Source organism: Anopheles cruzii, chromosome 3 (genome assembly GCF_943734635.1).
Source record: "Anopheles cruzii chromosome 3, idAnoCruzAS_RS32_06, whole genome shotgun sequence".
In the NCBI taxonomy this organism is placed as follows: Eukaryota; Metazoa; Arthropoda; class Insecta; order Diptera; family Culicidae; genus Anopheles; species Anopheles cruzii.
In genome coordinates, this window is record NC_069145.1 from 37,697,910 (window position 1) to 37,715,279 (window position 17,370).

Below are 17,370 nucleotides of genomic sequence, written 5' to 3' on the forward strand. Positions count from 1 at the left end.
GTACGGAGCCGATCCGTATACAGACTTTCGAGATCATCCACAGACGGTCACGTTTCTGTTCTAGTAGAGTACGGAATTATAACATACTTTCATGGCACGTATTCTGAATTCCTCCCCTCAGGAACGCCGGTAACGGTTTGCTCGAGGTAAACTTGGTGCACGATGAAACGGGGCAGAAGGTACCGGTGCGCATCATCGACAACGACGATCAAACGTATGCCGTCGAGGTGATTCCACCGCTACCGGGAACTTACACGACGAACCTCAGCTACGGCGGTTTGAAGGTGCCGATCGCACCAAAAGTAACCGTACATCCCCCGGTAGACGTGTCAAAGATCAAGGTGGATGGACTGGAACCGAGTAAGTATTTTTCCGTGCACGGACGCCGCACGGAATGCCATCGAACCTTTTCCTCTATTGCCTCGAATGGCACCCCCCTTTTAATCCTCACCCGGTCACCATCAATATCTGATCGTCCCGTTCGCGTGAAATCTATTAGCCGCACCGTTGAACAGCCTCCAGCAGTTCCGCGTAATCACGAACGGTATCGGAAAGGCGGACCTAGCCGTTACCATTACCAGCCCGTCCGGAAATCGCGTCAAGGCGCACGTGATACCAACCGCCGAAGGGTTTCTGGTCAACTTCACGCCCACCCAGTTGGGCGAGTACCTACTGAGCGTTAGTTTCGGTGGTACGCCGATCACGCCGCAGCCATTCCGGTTGCAGTGTTTGGTTGGGTCCGATTCACGCAAGGTGCAGGCCAGCGGTCCCGGGTTGGTGCGAGGCATCATCAATCGGCCGGCCGAGTTTATGATCGATACGCGGGGTGCGGGGCAGGGCGGTCTTGGTGTGACGGTCGAGGGCCCGTGTGAGGCGGCCATCAACTGTCGCGACAATGGCGACGGTACCTGCAACGTGGCGTACCTCCCAACAGAGGTCGGTGACTACACGATAAACATAACGTTCAACGATGATCACATCGCTGGCTCCCCGTACCAGGCCATTATCATGCCGGAGCCGAATCTCCACAAAATTCGCGTGTCCGGCATGGGCATTCAACCACACGGTAAACGGTGTTGCCGTGTTTTGATGTTGTTTTGAAGGATTTGTTTTTTTTTCGATAACTTCCTAACAAAACCCATCGAGCGAGATATCAGACCCTTGCCGACCCAAATTTCTCCTTTTACAGCTTAACGTGTGCATGAATTGTTCGCATGTCGCTGCCGGCTTCGTTGAAATGTGCTCTCGTTTTAGCTCCTTGTTTTATTCTTTAGTTCAAGCTGCCAGTTTGATGCTTATCCCTTGCAGTTCAATTGCACGGTTTTCTGTTTTGTTTTTTTCATTCAGGAAAAGTTTGTTTATTTTTTACTTATTTTTTTTTTAATGTATTTCCTCGCCACAGGTGTTATTATGAATGCGCCCACCGATTTCCAGGTCGACATGAGTAAAGTCGGCGACGATGTGGACCGATCGAAACTGTCGTGCAATATTTTCGACCCCCGTGGTAACGAAATTCCGAGCAAACTGGTGCCGAGTGAATCGGCCGATGATGTTTTCCGTATCATGTATACACCGTTCGAAGCTGGCCGACACACGATTGAACTGCTGTATGATAACGTACCCGTGCCGGGCTCGCCATTCGTCGTGAACGTGAAGTCGGGTTGCGACCCAACCCGTTGCCGTGCCTATGGACCCGGTCTGGAGGGTGCATTGACCGACAAATCGGCCACTTTCACCGTTGAGACACGTGGCGCCGGAGCCGGAGGACTGTCGCTAGCAATCGAAGGACCCTCAGAGGCGAAGATGCATTGCACCGACAATCGGGACGGTTCCTGTGATGTCGAGTACCTACCGACGGAACCGGGCGAGTACGACATTACGATCCGCTTCGCGGACAAGCACATCCCCGGCTCACCGTTCAAAGTCGTGGTCAACGAATCGACACGCCCCGAGAAGGTGAAAGTGTACGGTCCTGGCATTGAGCACAATCAGGTGTACGAGGCTGTGCCGGCAGAGTTTTTCATTGACTGCGGTGCGGCAGGACCCGGAAAAATCGCGGTAAAACTAAACTCATCGGACGGTAAACCGATCAGCGTGCAGGTGCAGGATCGTGGCGACGGTGTGTACGGCGTCTCGTACGTACCGCCGAAGGAAGGATCCGTTCTCACGGCGAACGTGCAGTTTGCCGACCAGGAAGTGAGCTGCAGCCCATTCGTGATGACTGTCGCTCCGGCGCCCAATGACGCCCCGGTGAAGGTGTACGGTGAAGCGGCCACGAAGAAAAATCTGCCAGCATCGCTGCCCGCCAAATTCCAGATCGACGCACCTAAAGCACAGGCCAAGGAAGACATCAATGTCAGTATCAAGGGGCCGGATGGCAAGCCATTGGTGCCGAAAATGGAGCAGGAACAGGATGGAACATATGCAGTTTCGTTCGTGCCGGATGAGTGCGGTCCCTATAATGTCAGTATTAAGTGCGGCGGAAAGGATGTCCTTGGTTCACCCTTCCTTCTGCAAGCCATACCCACGGGAGAGGTAAAGCAATGGTTTAACCCACGATTGGAGCAACGTCATTTCGATTGAACATATCCGATTGAATTCTATTATCTTTGCAGGCGGATAAATGCAAAATGGTGCAAGCCGTCCCCACAAATCAGGAATACGGTAAAAAGAATCACTTGGCCGTCGATGCTAGAGAAGCTGGAACGGGGGCAGTAACATGCAAGATTGTGTCTCGTTCGGAGGCGAGGTAAGTTTCTTCAACCTGACCGACCGTAACATCCGAGATCAGCCCAATGTTTCACACTTATCCATTTTTTAGCGACGTTGACATCGATATCATAGAAAAGGATGGATTCTTCGACATTTTCTACATGCTCAAAGATCCGGGCGATTACGATTTGGACATAAAGTTTGGTGGTCAGAATATCCCGAATGGAACCTTTACAATCAAGGTAGATTAGAACACTTTTATTATCTTTTCCCCATTACTTTCTTCAATTGCGTCGAATTATCGTCATGCTGTTAGATGTGTGGGTTTTGGTTGTTGTTGTTGATAAAACATTGTTCTAATGAGTTTCAGCATCGATCTGATGGTTTACTGAAATAATTTGAAGTTGGATCGGTCAACGTTTATGCGTTGGATCGTACGCGTTAGCTGAATCATGTTCAAACATCATTTATCATGTTGCTAGGTTTTAGCCACTGGTCGGCTTGTCGTTTATGAAACAGAAACTAGTGCACACAGTGAACACACCTTTCTTCTCATCCGTATTTAGTGCTTCCGTCCGAGTCATGTTTTCACTTCGTTCTGACATCATTTTAAATTCATATAATCTCGTGTGCTATCTACTTGTACTTGGTTTGGTGGTGGTGAAAAAATAAATTACAATTCGTTCAAAAAGAATCGTTATTCTCGCGCCCGGCAACTACCCGACCAGAATTCGAGCAGCTTTCCTTTGCTCGATTTATGGCGCCACCTGTACGTGAACCGCTGGAAAGAAACTTGCATGCAAGAAGCAGTCCTGTTGGACTTCTGTCGTTGCGAATTAATTTGCATGACCCAGCGGTCCTTTTGCTTCATTTGCTGTAAATCCTTCCTCAGCATTATTAACAGCTTTTTGCCGCTTGCTATATACGCTTGACTAATGGCCCGCTCTGCGTAAAATAGAGCTCGTTATTGCCGCAGAATCTCCCAAAGTGGACCGAGTGTTACTTTCGCTCAAACCAAACGATTACGAATTTGCCATGTGACACTCGGTTTCGTCAAACCTTACGCTATCCGTTACAATTTATTTCTCCGTTCCCTGCCGGTGCGCTTAACAGTCCCCATTCATCCTACGACCACGCGACGCTTCTCATACGCCAAGAGGAAACATCTTTTGAATGAAAATAAATCTTGAAGTGTATAAATTTTTACATTCCGTCTCGATCTCGCTGCCACTCCCGGTGCCACATTTCATGGAGACGTTTCGCGGACCATTATTCTATAATTTGCATACCCAGCGCATATTCTGGCGTAGCGTTTGCACTAAAAATAGCTCCGCTCGTCGTGAAAATTTTGCTCATCTGCTCACTGGTTGTCGTATCAAACGAGCGACAGGCAGCAAGTGTCCCTTCGTGCATGCGGGTGGAAGCATTTTGTTGACCACCATCCTTTACTTCGGTCTGCCGTAACCTACGTAGACTGTTCTACGGTTTACGCTTCACGATCAACTTGGTTTCCACATGCAAGGATCTTTCATTTCTTGTTTACTGGGGTCAGTTGGTGGAATGTGTGCATTGTTGGTTCTTCCGTTTGAACTAATTGAACCGGATGTTTCGCTGTTGCAAGGATCTTCCTCCTGTTAGCCATCTGCATGTACCTTGTTGCCTCGCATTACGGAGTTCATTTTTGACTGCCACTGCATATTTGTCAGCGAATGATAAATTTCAAACGCTGACGATGTCGGCATGGATATACTTATGACGTTTGTTTACTTGTTTACCACGGTGATACATCTGACACTCACAACTCATCCTAAAACAACGGTTGTCGGAACGTGAATTACGGACTTTAGTTTTAACAAAATAGCACCATCCATTACAAACTAGGTACACAAACGCACGAACACACACACAGACGCACTGGCAAAACTGCATCTGTTTCATAAATGGCTGCCGTTACCATTCCGCTTGTGCCTGCTGTTGCACTGCCACTAGTCTCAGTTTGGAAGAGTAGAGAATATCGAGCAAAAGCAATGTTCCTCGCTAACCCTGGCTCAGCTCCGCGACTCGGAAAGAAATTATTGTTCGATCATTGTTTCCATTGTCTCTACTGAGACTAGCGTCGGTTGGCAACAGTATGCACAGGCAGGTAGGTAAAGTACCGTATTTCATATTTAGCTCATGTTTTATGTGGCACCGTTTACAGCATCATTACGATGAAACGGATTTAGAACCGTAAATTATCGCAGCATCACCAACATGGCTATGAGAGCATGTTAATGACAGCTGTAAATTCATATTTATAAAAGACCAACTTGGCCATTTTCGCTTCGGATTTGAGCAACAGGTGTCGTGACAAATTTGCTCTGTGTAACACGACACAGTTACCGTTAGCGAACGTGTTTAACGAGTTTGTCGGCCGTAAAACAAGTGACCATCGGTTGATATCTCTATTAGAGTGCAGTCTAGAAACCAAGGAAATCATTGTATAATGCACTCTGCTGCAAAGCAGTGCGGTAACCCTCAGTAAGCGTGATAGTTTCACACAGCCCGTTGATTATTTTTTTGAATTTCAGAAATACCATAAATTGTTTGAAGCATACTAGTGTTTGTAGGACTGTCGCCGAATCATGCCTTTCTTAAGCCATGTTAAGCTGACATGTTATTGAATGAACCCTTTTAAGGTGTGGGCACTGAAGGGTTGACCAACAAGCATCCAAAACTGCCATCAACGTAATACATTAATCCTCGCAATTAAAACATCGAGACAGTGTTGCGCGTGCGGGCTTTCTTTTTTTCGTTTTTGGTTCATGTCTTTAAATTTTGCCACTCCGACAACATGTTGAGTTGTGCAGAGCAGCGGTGTGCCCAACCCAGATGGCACGATCCACGATCGTCACATGTCATGCGTGTACGAGCAGCCACGATGCCAGACGTATCATGCAAGAACTACGACAATTAACGCAGAGTACATGCCTGTCGTGCGTGCAATCACTAGACGAGAACGAAAATGCGTCGACTATGCTTCACATAGCGTGATTAATGTATCTTCGTTCGTGGCAGGCTTTTAAGATGTTGGTAAAAGGTACAAACTCACTCAGGATTTCTCTACGGCAACTGGTTCCAAGTACAACTTTGGATAGAAGAAAGTGCTACACTTAAAATACGCGTGTTTCTAGGAGGCGCGTGCTCCCTGGCGGCTTCTTTTATGAGAGCTAGAACCACCAAACACTAATCTTCGAATTTGTTGGCACCATTCGTCGTGTGTCAGGCTGTCTTTTGCATGATATTGGCAGTTGCCAAACTGTATGTTGACAATTTTGCGAAGGTGTCCTTACATTGTCTAAAGGTTGGTTTTTCTGTTCAATATGGTTTAAAACATTATTTTTATAAATCAGTCGTGATCCAACGGAAATTGTATCATTTTTCCGTTTAACATTAATATCTTACCCAATATTAATTTAAAAATTCTTTCAGTGCTTAATTGAAAATTGTCAAGCTAACACCTGATCCGGTGTTTTTAAACTGTTCCTGCGTTTTAAAAGGTTTCGGTAGAGTCTGGTACAAAGTATCACAGAGTTTCGTACGCACTAAATGCCAGACTAAACCGTTGCACAGTTGGAGCCGATCAAATCGCACACGTTGGCACTAATATCCCGCTTGAGACGACGCACAGCGGTATCGAAAGGAATGTTGGCTGATTTGTCGATCCGCACCTCTTCCCATGATCGCAGTTTAGCACGAAACGTTGCAATGTTTATTGGTTTGAATTGTTTTCGTTTCTATCAAAACCTCCTCGTGCCGTGGTCTCACAGCAAACGCCGCACTCACCACTGTGAGTGAGGTCGTTTTTTTATTAGCTGTTTGATTTCCAGACACCAATAACTGGCGAGCTCTCGGCGAGTAACGGGACACATTCGGATGACCCCGCCTAATGTTGGCCTCCCGGAGCTGATCACGACCGCACGATCGCTGCAGGTCCATTTGATCCATGCTCACACGTTCAAGTATTTCTGCGTTGGTGTGCGAGTGTCACTATATTATCGCACCTACATCAGCACAAGCTCAAACCTACACACAAACATTAGCGTGTGTGCTTTTGTGGCTCAGTCAACATCTATCCGCAACGTTGCGAGAACGACGCTCACGTCAACATCGCTCTTCGATCAACAACATGGATCGTGGAAGATTCCTACAGGGCACGCGCGCCTTAAAGCCGGTCCTGGGGTCAGCAGGAGCAGTGCGGACGCCCGCGTTACCGCCACGGACACCCCGAAACGTCCCGTCCGAATGGCGGCGATGAGCTAAGCATGTGCAGATTTGAGTTTTTTTTTATTACCTTTGCTTTCGTCCACCCGAAACGGCCGACCACCGATCGGGTCACGACAGGATAGGGCAAACATTTCGATTGCTTGTTTCCTACTGAGTGGTCGGAGAGAGATCGCTACGCCGCCTATCGTTCGTCGTCGGCCCGCACGCTGCACGTCTCTACCAATAGCGAACAATAGCGAAAACGAAGCCGACCACAGTGTTGTAGCCGCGGTATCTCGATCGCTCGCTCGCCACTCTCTCGCACTACTGTTTGGACACTTCGGAGGAAAAGTCGCCCCCGGTTGTTCTCGCCAGTTTCGGTTGGCCATTTCTGCCAGTTTTGGTGACAAACAGTGTATGTGTACTTGAGTTAGTTCAGTGCTGTTCCAGGAAGTACGCCACATTTTGTTTGACCATCTACCGTGCGGTGTAAACGAAGAAATTCATAGGATTTGTTCGCGGAACTGTACTTTTGTGCCGCAGAAGGTACTCGAGTATTGGAAGGTGAAAAACATTAGCATATAAGACGGGTGGTATGATTACCAATTACATGATGAGTCGCGTTTCGATAATACTCGAAATAAATATCCAATCTTTTATTAAAGTAGAAAAAACAGAAAAGGTAGAAAATATAAAGATACATCCCCAGAGCAGAATTTTAATTAAGTTATTCGCGTGATTAAAGTTTGCCTCATCGTTGCGCAGCAAAATAAAAGTCCTAAAACTCAAAAAGACCTTGAGCTGGGCGCGGATTTTCTAACCGTCGCGGAAACACACCGACAGCTGCGGCGCGATCGGCGTACGTTCGGTCTGTGCCATCGTCATTTGGCTGATTCCAGGGAATGTGAAATGGGAACGTCGGTCGGTCACGTATGGAATCTTGCTTTTAGAAGCGATGAAAAACGTACCGTTACGGATAGACATTTCTTTTGCGCTCAAACGAAGCCGAAGAAACCGAGAAACTCCGGGACTACTGCAAACGAACCGTGGTGTGCCGGACGATTATTTAATCTATTAGTTGTTCAACAAGCTGCGCAAACATGAGGTTTTCCTCGTCGGTTTTCGTAACAGACATTGTTTTTGGGCATTGTGTTTTGAGATTTTTTCCACAGACACAGAAAACGACTTTTGTAATAAGCGAATGTTATAATACGTATACTAGGAGAACGCTCTGTGTGTAATGAATGCAATTAAGCTACGCTTGTTTACACAATCACAGATCATACTCACATAATTGTAAAATGAGCAAACTTATAAAGTAATTTGGTTTTTTCAATATGTTTGAAAGTCGTGGTGGTTTTCAGACGAAAATGCGTAAAAGTAAAACATGTTTTCTTCTCACTGTTGCTGCCGGTGTCATAAAAAGGAAGCTTGGTCCTTAAACGCCCTTGCATGCCATTGCCTAATAATTTATGGTTGTTAAATATTCTTGACGGATACTTTTCATATTCACTATCACATTAGATTGTCAACAACATGTTTTCAACACCTTAGCTTAAAGCCTCATTGATATAGGGCAAACAATGTGTAACAGGGATTAATGCAAAGTAATCCTCCCTACCATCGTTCCTAAATCCTCGTAATTCATCCATCCTTACGCAACATCCGACCGAAACGCGGCCCAGATAAATATATACACATATCTATTTTTTTTTATTTGTCTCCACATGCCACGATTACCTTCTATAATTGCTTGTTTTTTCGAGTGTGGCAGGAAAGGAAAACGTTGTCGATTGTACCGGTCCTCGCCTTTCGACCGTCAAACGGAGCAAATGAGCTATCACCCGGCATCATACCGCTGCTCGTCGGTGATGCCACTGCAGCCATGCTCGAATGGCATGGCTGAGGGCTTGAAAAATAGAAACATTCTTAATTCAGGCACCTTGATTCCATCAAAACAGCTACACCAGACAGAAGACCAGGATCGTACACCCGGTAGCATCGCTTCGTACGATCGCGCAGGTGGTCACATGTGTGGCCAACAAATTTTGCGCATTTTGCTCGTCTGTCAATGAGCGAAGAAAATTCTGGCACAAGGATCGAACTGAGGCGCTGGTTGCCCGACGCGTGCACCCAAGGTTTATGCTTTTTAAGGTGTTTTAAGTAATGCCAAGCCGTACTTCCTGCAGTACAAATGCTCAGTAGTTTGAATAAATTTGGAATGGTGAACAATGAAACAAATACTGTAAAGAATGTTACCTTTTTCATCTTAGAGGAACGAACTAAGTATCCTTTCAGACAGCCTTCCTTCCTTTTTTTGTTCAATTTTCTTAATGAAAAAAGTCGTTTAATCACAAGTGACACAAAGTGTCTTAAGCTAGCAGTTGGGTCACCGATGAACAATGATATTTAAAACGCAAGACGTCCGTCGACTACCGTCCATGCCGACGTCCGTCCATCGGGGAGAAACAAATCAAGAGAAAGTTGACCGACAACCTTCGTCGCCGTTTTGATGGGATGCAAACAACCGGTGAATTTCGGGACACAACCTACTGCTACCGGCTTACGCTGCGGTTGCCCGCCCATCTCGGCGTTTCTCGTGTGGAGGCGTCTGTAGAGCCGCATAAAATGGAAAACGAAATCACATTAATTTTATGCCAGCTTCGCTAGAGAAGTGTGTTGCGCAAGTTCGTTAGTCTCGCCCGAGAGGTCACGCGTGAAAGACATAGAAAGAACCCGCGGGTGCCGCCGGGAAGATGACGGACTTCCAACTTGTTTTGCCAAAGAGAAATAGAAGCTTAATCTAAATATATAAAACGTTCCATCGAATGTAAGCATCCAAAGGCAGCTTGACACCGTGACGATCTAGACACTGCGTGTGTCTGATGTCGGTACTGATTGATTTAAGCATCTGAAAAAAAACGATGGAGTGTCTTTATTCGCGCCGTATTTCGACGAACGCATATACAGCCGACATTGTGTAGAAAGACATGTTTATGTATACTATCGTAACACATTTTGTAAAGAAACACGCGTTAAAGTGTTAAAAGACAACCAAACCGGATCCAAAACAAACGAAGTACGCTAAAATTCTAAAGATCTTTTTTATTATAACAAAATGTATTAATTGTTGGTTAGATAATCGTAACGCTATTAATATGTTTACTAAATATTAAAACAGTATTTCGTGGTGCAGTTATCGTGAAGGCTCTTGCATACCTTCCAGGTGCAACCGGGGGCAGTTCTAATCGCTTGTCGGTCTGTGACCTTGACCTAATTTTTATGTAAAACGATTCCAACAGGTGTGAACTAGGAAGCGCCAAAGCATTCAGCGTGTGAACGTGCCCCATGGAACCAATTAATTTAATTGCATTGTTCAAGCGCCAACAAACTACACTGAGCCATAATTAGTGACGCACAATTGAACGCGAATCCTTTGGACGCCGCACTCCCTCTGAGCCGATGCCGCACGGGTCAGCCTACCTTTAGGCGTTTCTGCGCTAACTGTTTCCACTTCAGGGCGACTTCAATGCCAAGTTAAGTGGACGGCCAAGTAACGGCGGCCGCAGTGCACGTGGGCGGGCGCTAGGGTTTCATATTTTGACGTGAAAAATTCGTCGCCGGTTATTCATCGGTCCGTTCTGTTCTTAAATTAGCACCGATAGCCTGGGGGCCATCTGTGCACCCGTGACCACAGCGACGCGCAGAGCATAGCCGTGAGGCTTGCGAACGCAAACGGTTCCCTTGCACAGTTTCTCCATGTTGCCAACGGGGGAATGTCCCGGTCCCGGTCGGACCTTTGTGACACCTGTCTCCGATACGTCTTATTAATAAGTGCCGCGTATGCGCCGAATCGAAGAAACCGCGGCACGACGACGCAAGACCGGCCACGTTTGAAATGGTTCTTTCGTTGTTAATCGTGCGGGTTCAACCGCGGGTTATTTCAAAGCTAATCCATTCGTACGCCAGCGGCGGAGCGGGTCCTCGATACGTGGCAGGCAAAAGGTGAATGGAATGGAAGCGACATCCCGTACGGATGTCGGCGACGTGCCAGCCAACCGTCCGGGATCTGACTCGCGTGTCCAACACACACGTTCGCTGTGCTGTACCGAACTAAAAACCCCGTCGGATGCGTACTCTAGGCGTCGTTTGGGCGTGTTTGTGTGTTTATGCTAACGTTAGAGAGGGATAAAACAAAAAGACGGGAAAAAAAATTATGCTCATCTGTTGGGTGTTGGCTATAAACAATGTTTCGTTCTGCTTTCCGCCCTAGGCCGTCGAGAGCGTTGAGGAGCAGGTCACGAAGAGTGCCACCAACACTACCTCCTCTTCGGCAGTCACCGAAAATCACACGTACCAGCACCAGGAGTCGTACATCGAGCAAGTTTCCTCGGTGTCAAAGTCGAAACAATACATACAGCAAACCGCCAGCGAAGAATTTCTCGTAAGTATCGCGTTGTCAGCGAGACGTCAACCATCAATCGTTAGCCACTAATTTGTACTCCATTTGCGGCGTGCGATAGGTTCGGGAACGGCTCGTGAACGGTAAACACGACAGTGTTTCCACACTAAACAGTGTACAGCAGCAAACATCGACGACCACCAGCTCTACGAACGGGACCTCGGAGCACGATAGCCATCACAACGGTACAAGCCAATCATCGAGCCGCTTGCGCGACTTCAAACTTGAGCGTTTAAATCTTCCCCAAACCGGTGGACTGGTAACAGGTAGGCCCCTCTTCGTTCTCCGCTTAAAGCAGATGTTACCCTTCGACTATGGGTCATTAAGTGCGATCCTTTAAATACTTAAAACCACAGCCATACCGGTCGGTCTGGCGCGTGCTCCCGGCTCCCGGCGGGGAAACAGTGGATTGTCTTTCGGATCACCATAAAGAAGCGGAGCTCATTTACCGTACGTTTATGATGCCGTCAATGTCCGTCTATTAGCGGTATTTGTTTACCGTCGCCGGCAATACGAACCGCGGCCCGGTTAACGCCACGTCAATCAAAGTCGATCGTTTCGTTTGGCATGACGTGAGATTGTCACCGCAGTGACACCATCGGACACCGTCCGTTAATGACGTTCGAATACAGTTGGCAGCAAGCCGCGCCAGCCGATCGGCCTCTGACCGTCCACAGAAACTAGTGCCAGACCCGTACGGCTGCTGCTGAGTGGTGTCGATCAAATTCGCGTGCCCCTACTCATTGACCAACGATGGTTTCCGTTTTTTTTTTCTATGCCGAGCGTCCGCCTCTCGCTGAAAGGGAAAAAAAACTTACACGTTGGCGCGTGTGAGAATTCGAGGAATTTAAATGGCAACCTTCCCGACGACGTCCGAATGATGTAACAAATTATTTGGGGACATCATACTCAGTTGCAACACTCATTTCCTGTGTCATGCATGATTCACCGCTTGATTTATTAACCACGCCACGAATGGCGAGTGTTGATTGAGGATCTTGTTTCGGTGTAATTGTTGGTGTTTACTGTACAACAAAACATGGACGGACCACCAACAAGGGGTGAATTTATTGCGCATTCCTAGCGTACTTACGGTTTATGGCGTAGGTATTTCATTGTTTATGGCACTTTCTACTTTATTACGCACTTTCACACCAATTAAGAGGGGCTCAGCAAGGCAACTCAGGGTCGAGAAATAACTGTCTTAGTTCATCAGTAAAAGTGTGCATTTATATTGTGATGCATTTGAAACAATATTTAACAGACATTGTTTGGCGTCGGAACAGCTCCGAAATGAAACAAAACAACGAATCCGTACACAGCAAGCTACTAATGGGTACACTCATCGACTGAGACTTTTCGCGGCCATCAGATTATGCTGTTCCGGTTCCGAAACCCCACGAGACAAACACATGACACATTCCAACGGCGAACGGTGACACAGCATCACTCCCACACGGCGTATCTTTATGATTGTTAATACTTTCGGTAAACAACAGTCGGGTGAACATCAATTCGCATAACTGTCGCCATTTGTCGTCGGACCACCGTCGGTCCGGGTGCGCTGGTGAAACAGTTGTTCGAGGGGAGATTCTGGTGTCCACAGTCGGTGGATTAAAAGTAGACATCAGGAAACCGAGATCAACCATCGGGAGGTTTTCCGGACGAACGTTGACTAGATGGGGAACCGCACCAAAAAGGCACGGCTTTCGAACGCGATTTATTTTTTCTTCGCCGAGTGTGTTTTCTTCCACCCACGGCACGGGACATCTGCTGGTGAACGCTTACGTAACGCCGTTTGCAATGGCGTATTGCATCGCGATCGCGGATATAACTATGGCCGGAAACGCATTTTTCCCACTGGCGATCTTTCCGCTCTGTCTGGCACCAGCTGCGCTCGTCGCACAGGAACTCGGCCAAGCGAGATTGGCGAGATGGCTGTGATGGATTAATTAGCTAGCCTGGCGTACGCCCTGATCCGATCATAATGATTTCGCCGTCCGGCTCGGGGCTGCTTTACGGCTTCCGCCAAATGAATCCAGCGAGCAGCTGGCGCTGGTTAGATCGGGCACATCAAAGATAGCGAAACCAGGAAAGGGGTGTTTTTTGTTGTAAATATGTTGTAAAATTTTACTAAACCATCTGCGTTGCATGTCACTGAGGCCTTGTCCATGAAACGAGCCGACATCGATCCGTTCCCGTTTTAAACACACGCTAGAGTCGTCATAGACGAATAGAACAAACCGTGCTTACCACAAATAAGGGGAGCAATTAAAGTCAAAGAAAGGTTTCAATTTCCTGGACCCATCTTGAAAAAAAAAATCGCGGGCACGGATAAACGCCGGAGAGGTCAATTGAAGTATTACAAACATGCAGCCTTCGCCTGCATTGCCTTCGTAACCGATGTCCGCCTCATCATCGACCGTCCGTGGTAACGGTCCACAGCTCTGTCCAATGTCGTTTTCAACAGGTGCTCTAGTCAATCGCATCTCGCAATCGCCAAGAACTGAAACGATATCTCCCGCATTCCCGCCTTCCATCGCGCGCAAGGATGCGGCGCACGCAGTGATTAATGTGCAATGAGATCTGATGTTCACCTCAGTGGACGAAGTGGACGATGCCCGGACGGATGAACCGTGAATTCAATCCATGGATAGTGTAATCGGGTTCAAGATTAGGTAAGGCAAAGGCAACAAAAAAAAACTTTGCTGTGCCCGGGCTTTTTGAGTACACTGTCTGGGGAATCAGTGCTGAATTTATCACAGAATGGCGACATCGCCGTAAGAACGAGACGAATATCGCGCCGAAGCTGGGGCGATATAAATATCCGCTCCGTGGCCCAGTCCAGCCAGCCAGCAGCAGTTGGCCGGCAGGTCGTTTTGGGTTATAAAAGTTCTTCCACAGCTGTCGCGGAAAGAGTTACTCTCTCTCTCTCTCTCTCTCTCGCTCTGTTACGCCACGCAAACCTGTAGCGTCACCCGCACCGTGGTCTTTCTGACTAAATGGTTGACCAAACCAACCAGAAATGGACTGAACCATTTAAAACTATTACTAGATTATAGCATTCATGGTTATTACACTCATGAATTTTGACAATGTTACCGTTCAAACGTTATGAAGGTTAGGCTGCGTTTTTAGATAAAACGAAAACATTCGCTGCTCATGTGGCAGCTGAGAGAAGAGGGAATGACGCATTGTCATTTTCCACTGAAACCGTTCACCAATCCGTGAGTCACGATTTATGAGAGCTCGTATCAAAACGCTGCTGCGGCGCATCCTGGTCGACCAAAAAACAACCGTTGGATATTCATTATACGTCTCGACTAACTCGACTAGGACATCCATCGACTACGTCAGTGTTACTTTACTTGACGCACTATTGTCACGGTGGTGTGGTCTCGATGGAGGCGCCTGGTTACCCGTCACAGTCCGTGGAGGCGCCTGGTTGTTGTCAGCGTCGTCAATTATTTTATTCGTGCGCTCGTATCTTCTGCGATCAACAAAACGAGTGATACATTGTGACAGCTGTGAAGGTCATTAGGCTGGTAATAAATCACCGCAGGTGCTGCACGTCAAAAGCGAACGTATGATACTGCACGACGGCTACGGCTTCTGGCCGGGCGCTTTAATCCGGTTGATTTCTATGAATAGGCTATCAGTTCTGAGGAATTCGCTCTTCGCTTCTCAAGCTTACGAAACGAACAATCGGAAAACGAACACAGTTAGTTTTCCACGCATTTCCATTTCATTAGCAAACAAGAAGTTTATACATACGGTTTCATGGTAAACACGATTGCAACGCCGCAACAAGGCCGATTCCCACGAAAACTTGCACCGTTTGATGTTTTTCCAAACGATCAGGTAGGGTTAGACTGCATTAAAAGCAGCTTATAACCGTAAACCCTCTTCGCATCTCATCAATTTCAACATTTCCTTGGCGGCACGGGATGACAACTCTCACCGGAATCAACCGCTCCGGATGGAAGCTCCTCGAGATCGTGCCGGCACATCCGCCTGGGTGTCGGCAGCTGGTGCCGGTGTATGGCGTGCTATAGTTACTCGTAACTTTTCCGCTTCCGACACCCGAACGTGCCAACGCTCATACTCCCTATGATCTCTCGCTCGATGCTACCCGTGTTCCGAACACGCGCATGACGTACTTCGGGTTGTAATTTATTGTGCAATTTGTCACCACGCCGTGTACAGGATCCCCTGATACGGTGGCTGATCGACTGGGGACACTGCGTTTGACCGCGCCCGGTCCGATCGGGTGCGATCCACTCCGCGAGGCGAACGTTTATTCAATCCCGCGGAATAAAAGTATGGCCTCACGAAATGGAAAGTGTCATGTTGTGAGTGTTGCTACATGCTGCACTTGGCGATACAAGTGCACCATAATTTACGAAGCGACTCCTCTTGCCCCTTGCCTTGTCCTGCCGCCATGAATCTTGCTCCATAGTAAACGCGGCGAACACGTTTCGCTGGGACCGAACAGATCCAAAATCTATCTGAACTATTTTTAGCCCTCAGTAGTCACTAGTAAGTGGCTCTGTCTCTCACTCGCTCCTCTTCGGTCTTCTGCTGGCATGCCTGTTCCGAAAGGGGCCACTTCCTCACACAAACCTTCAAGTTAGTGGACCACTGCATCTGTTCGCTGGGCGAGAGAGCGTGTTTTTCTGAAGCACGTTCTGCCGTTCTGTGTTTGAAGTGGCAATTTCCATTTGTTTTTTTTTTGTTTCCAAACCACATAAAGGAGCGTAACATTTGGAACGGAAATAATGATGGGCGAGAAAGGTGACACCACCACGAAGGGGAGAAGCAAGTGGGGTCGTTTGGGCGCAAAAGCATGCTTTTCCGCTGCGATTTCCAGACGATCATGGTGATGTTAGCGATCAATGATGATGACCGTAGAGCGATAGATTTACTACGCGGCGCTACCGTAGTGGCGACTTGGATTAAAATTAGTATGGAGAGTATGAGAGTATGGATAGAGTATGGAGTTTTGGTTTATTGATTTGTGCATACGCGAAAGTTTGAGTTTCCACTGGCTTTGAGGCATTTGTTCATTGGCCGAGCATAGAAAAGCTACTTTAGCTCAATATGGCGCGCGGCCATTCCGTTTACGTTGGCAATCCAGTGTGATGCAATCAAGCGCGAAAGCATTGCGCAATGTGCAGGAAAGGCTGAACACGATGCACTTTTGATAAAGTTGTAACGTGCGCCAGTTAGTGTTCAGTCCGCGCCAACGTAAAACGTTCGTCCTCCTTTGATGGCTATCGTGTGGCCCCTTCTTCCGGCGGTCGTCTCCATTAACGCCATCTTTAGCCGTCGTTGAGCAATGGCTCCCCTCCCGCGAGAATGACGTCCGTGGAAAGTTGGCCCGCCTCCGGTTCGCCGACGGGGAAACGGAAAATGTTAATTAAATCACCGGCAAATAGTATTTTAATTAAAGCTACTAATTTGTGCCGAACAGCGGCCGGAAGGTGAACGATGGGACCACCGGCCGCATGCCATCGTTTGAGTTAATTTATGCCGCTCCGTTGCAAAACAAAAATACTGTGTACGAAGCAACCGCGAATGCCTGTACGCGGTCACAGGTGGTGTACGATTTGTCTTCAAGGGGTCCTCGCAAACCACCGACTGTCTATATTATCGCTTAGGGTGTTGTTAAACATTTGTGGCAATTGGCCTTGCCGTCGTTTTGCTAAAACCACTAGAGATCGTGATCGAGTATGACCAAAAATGTAACGTTTCTTAAAACGTTTTGTTAATTTTTTCCCATAGCAACCGTTGACCAGGAAGTAAGTATAGAAGTTAAGGAGAAAGCAATCGATTAAGTGAAGGGTTTTTGTTTCATGTTTCGACTACATTGTTTCTGTTTCCACGTTTCCAACTTCCACGTCACTCGATCGTCGACCATTTTGTGAGCATTTAGTATGTCACACCACGAC

General features: G+C 47.4%; 1 protein-coding gene across 2 annotated transcripts in view; it reads left to right on the forward strand.

The window, feature by feature from the left end:
• The window catches only part of LOC128273424 (filamin-A), a 45,146-nt gene that overhangs the window by 15,647 nt on the left and 12,129 nt on the right, over positions 1-17,370 (forward strand). Inside the window, exons 6-12 of one of the 2 annotated variants that reach the window (XM_053011382.1) lie at positions 122-360; positions 500-1,066; positions 1,403-2,535; positions 2,616-2,749; positions 2,822-2,954; positions 11,231-11,401; positions 11,481-11,685. In XM_053011382.1, coding sequence (XP_052867342.1) covers positions 122-360; positions 500-1,066; positions 1,403-2,535; positions 2,616-2,749; positions 2,822-2,954; positions 11,231-11,401; positions 11,481-11,685 — 2,582 coding nt within the window. Of the gene's footprint in view, positions 1-121; positions 361-499; positions 1,067-1,402; positions 2,536-2,615; positions 2,750-2,821; positions 2,955-7,408; positions 7,522-11,230; positions 11,402-11,480; positions 11,686-17,370 lie in introns of those variants that run through there. The other variant, XM_053011385.1, reaches the window with a different exon arrangement.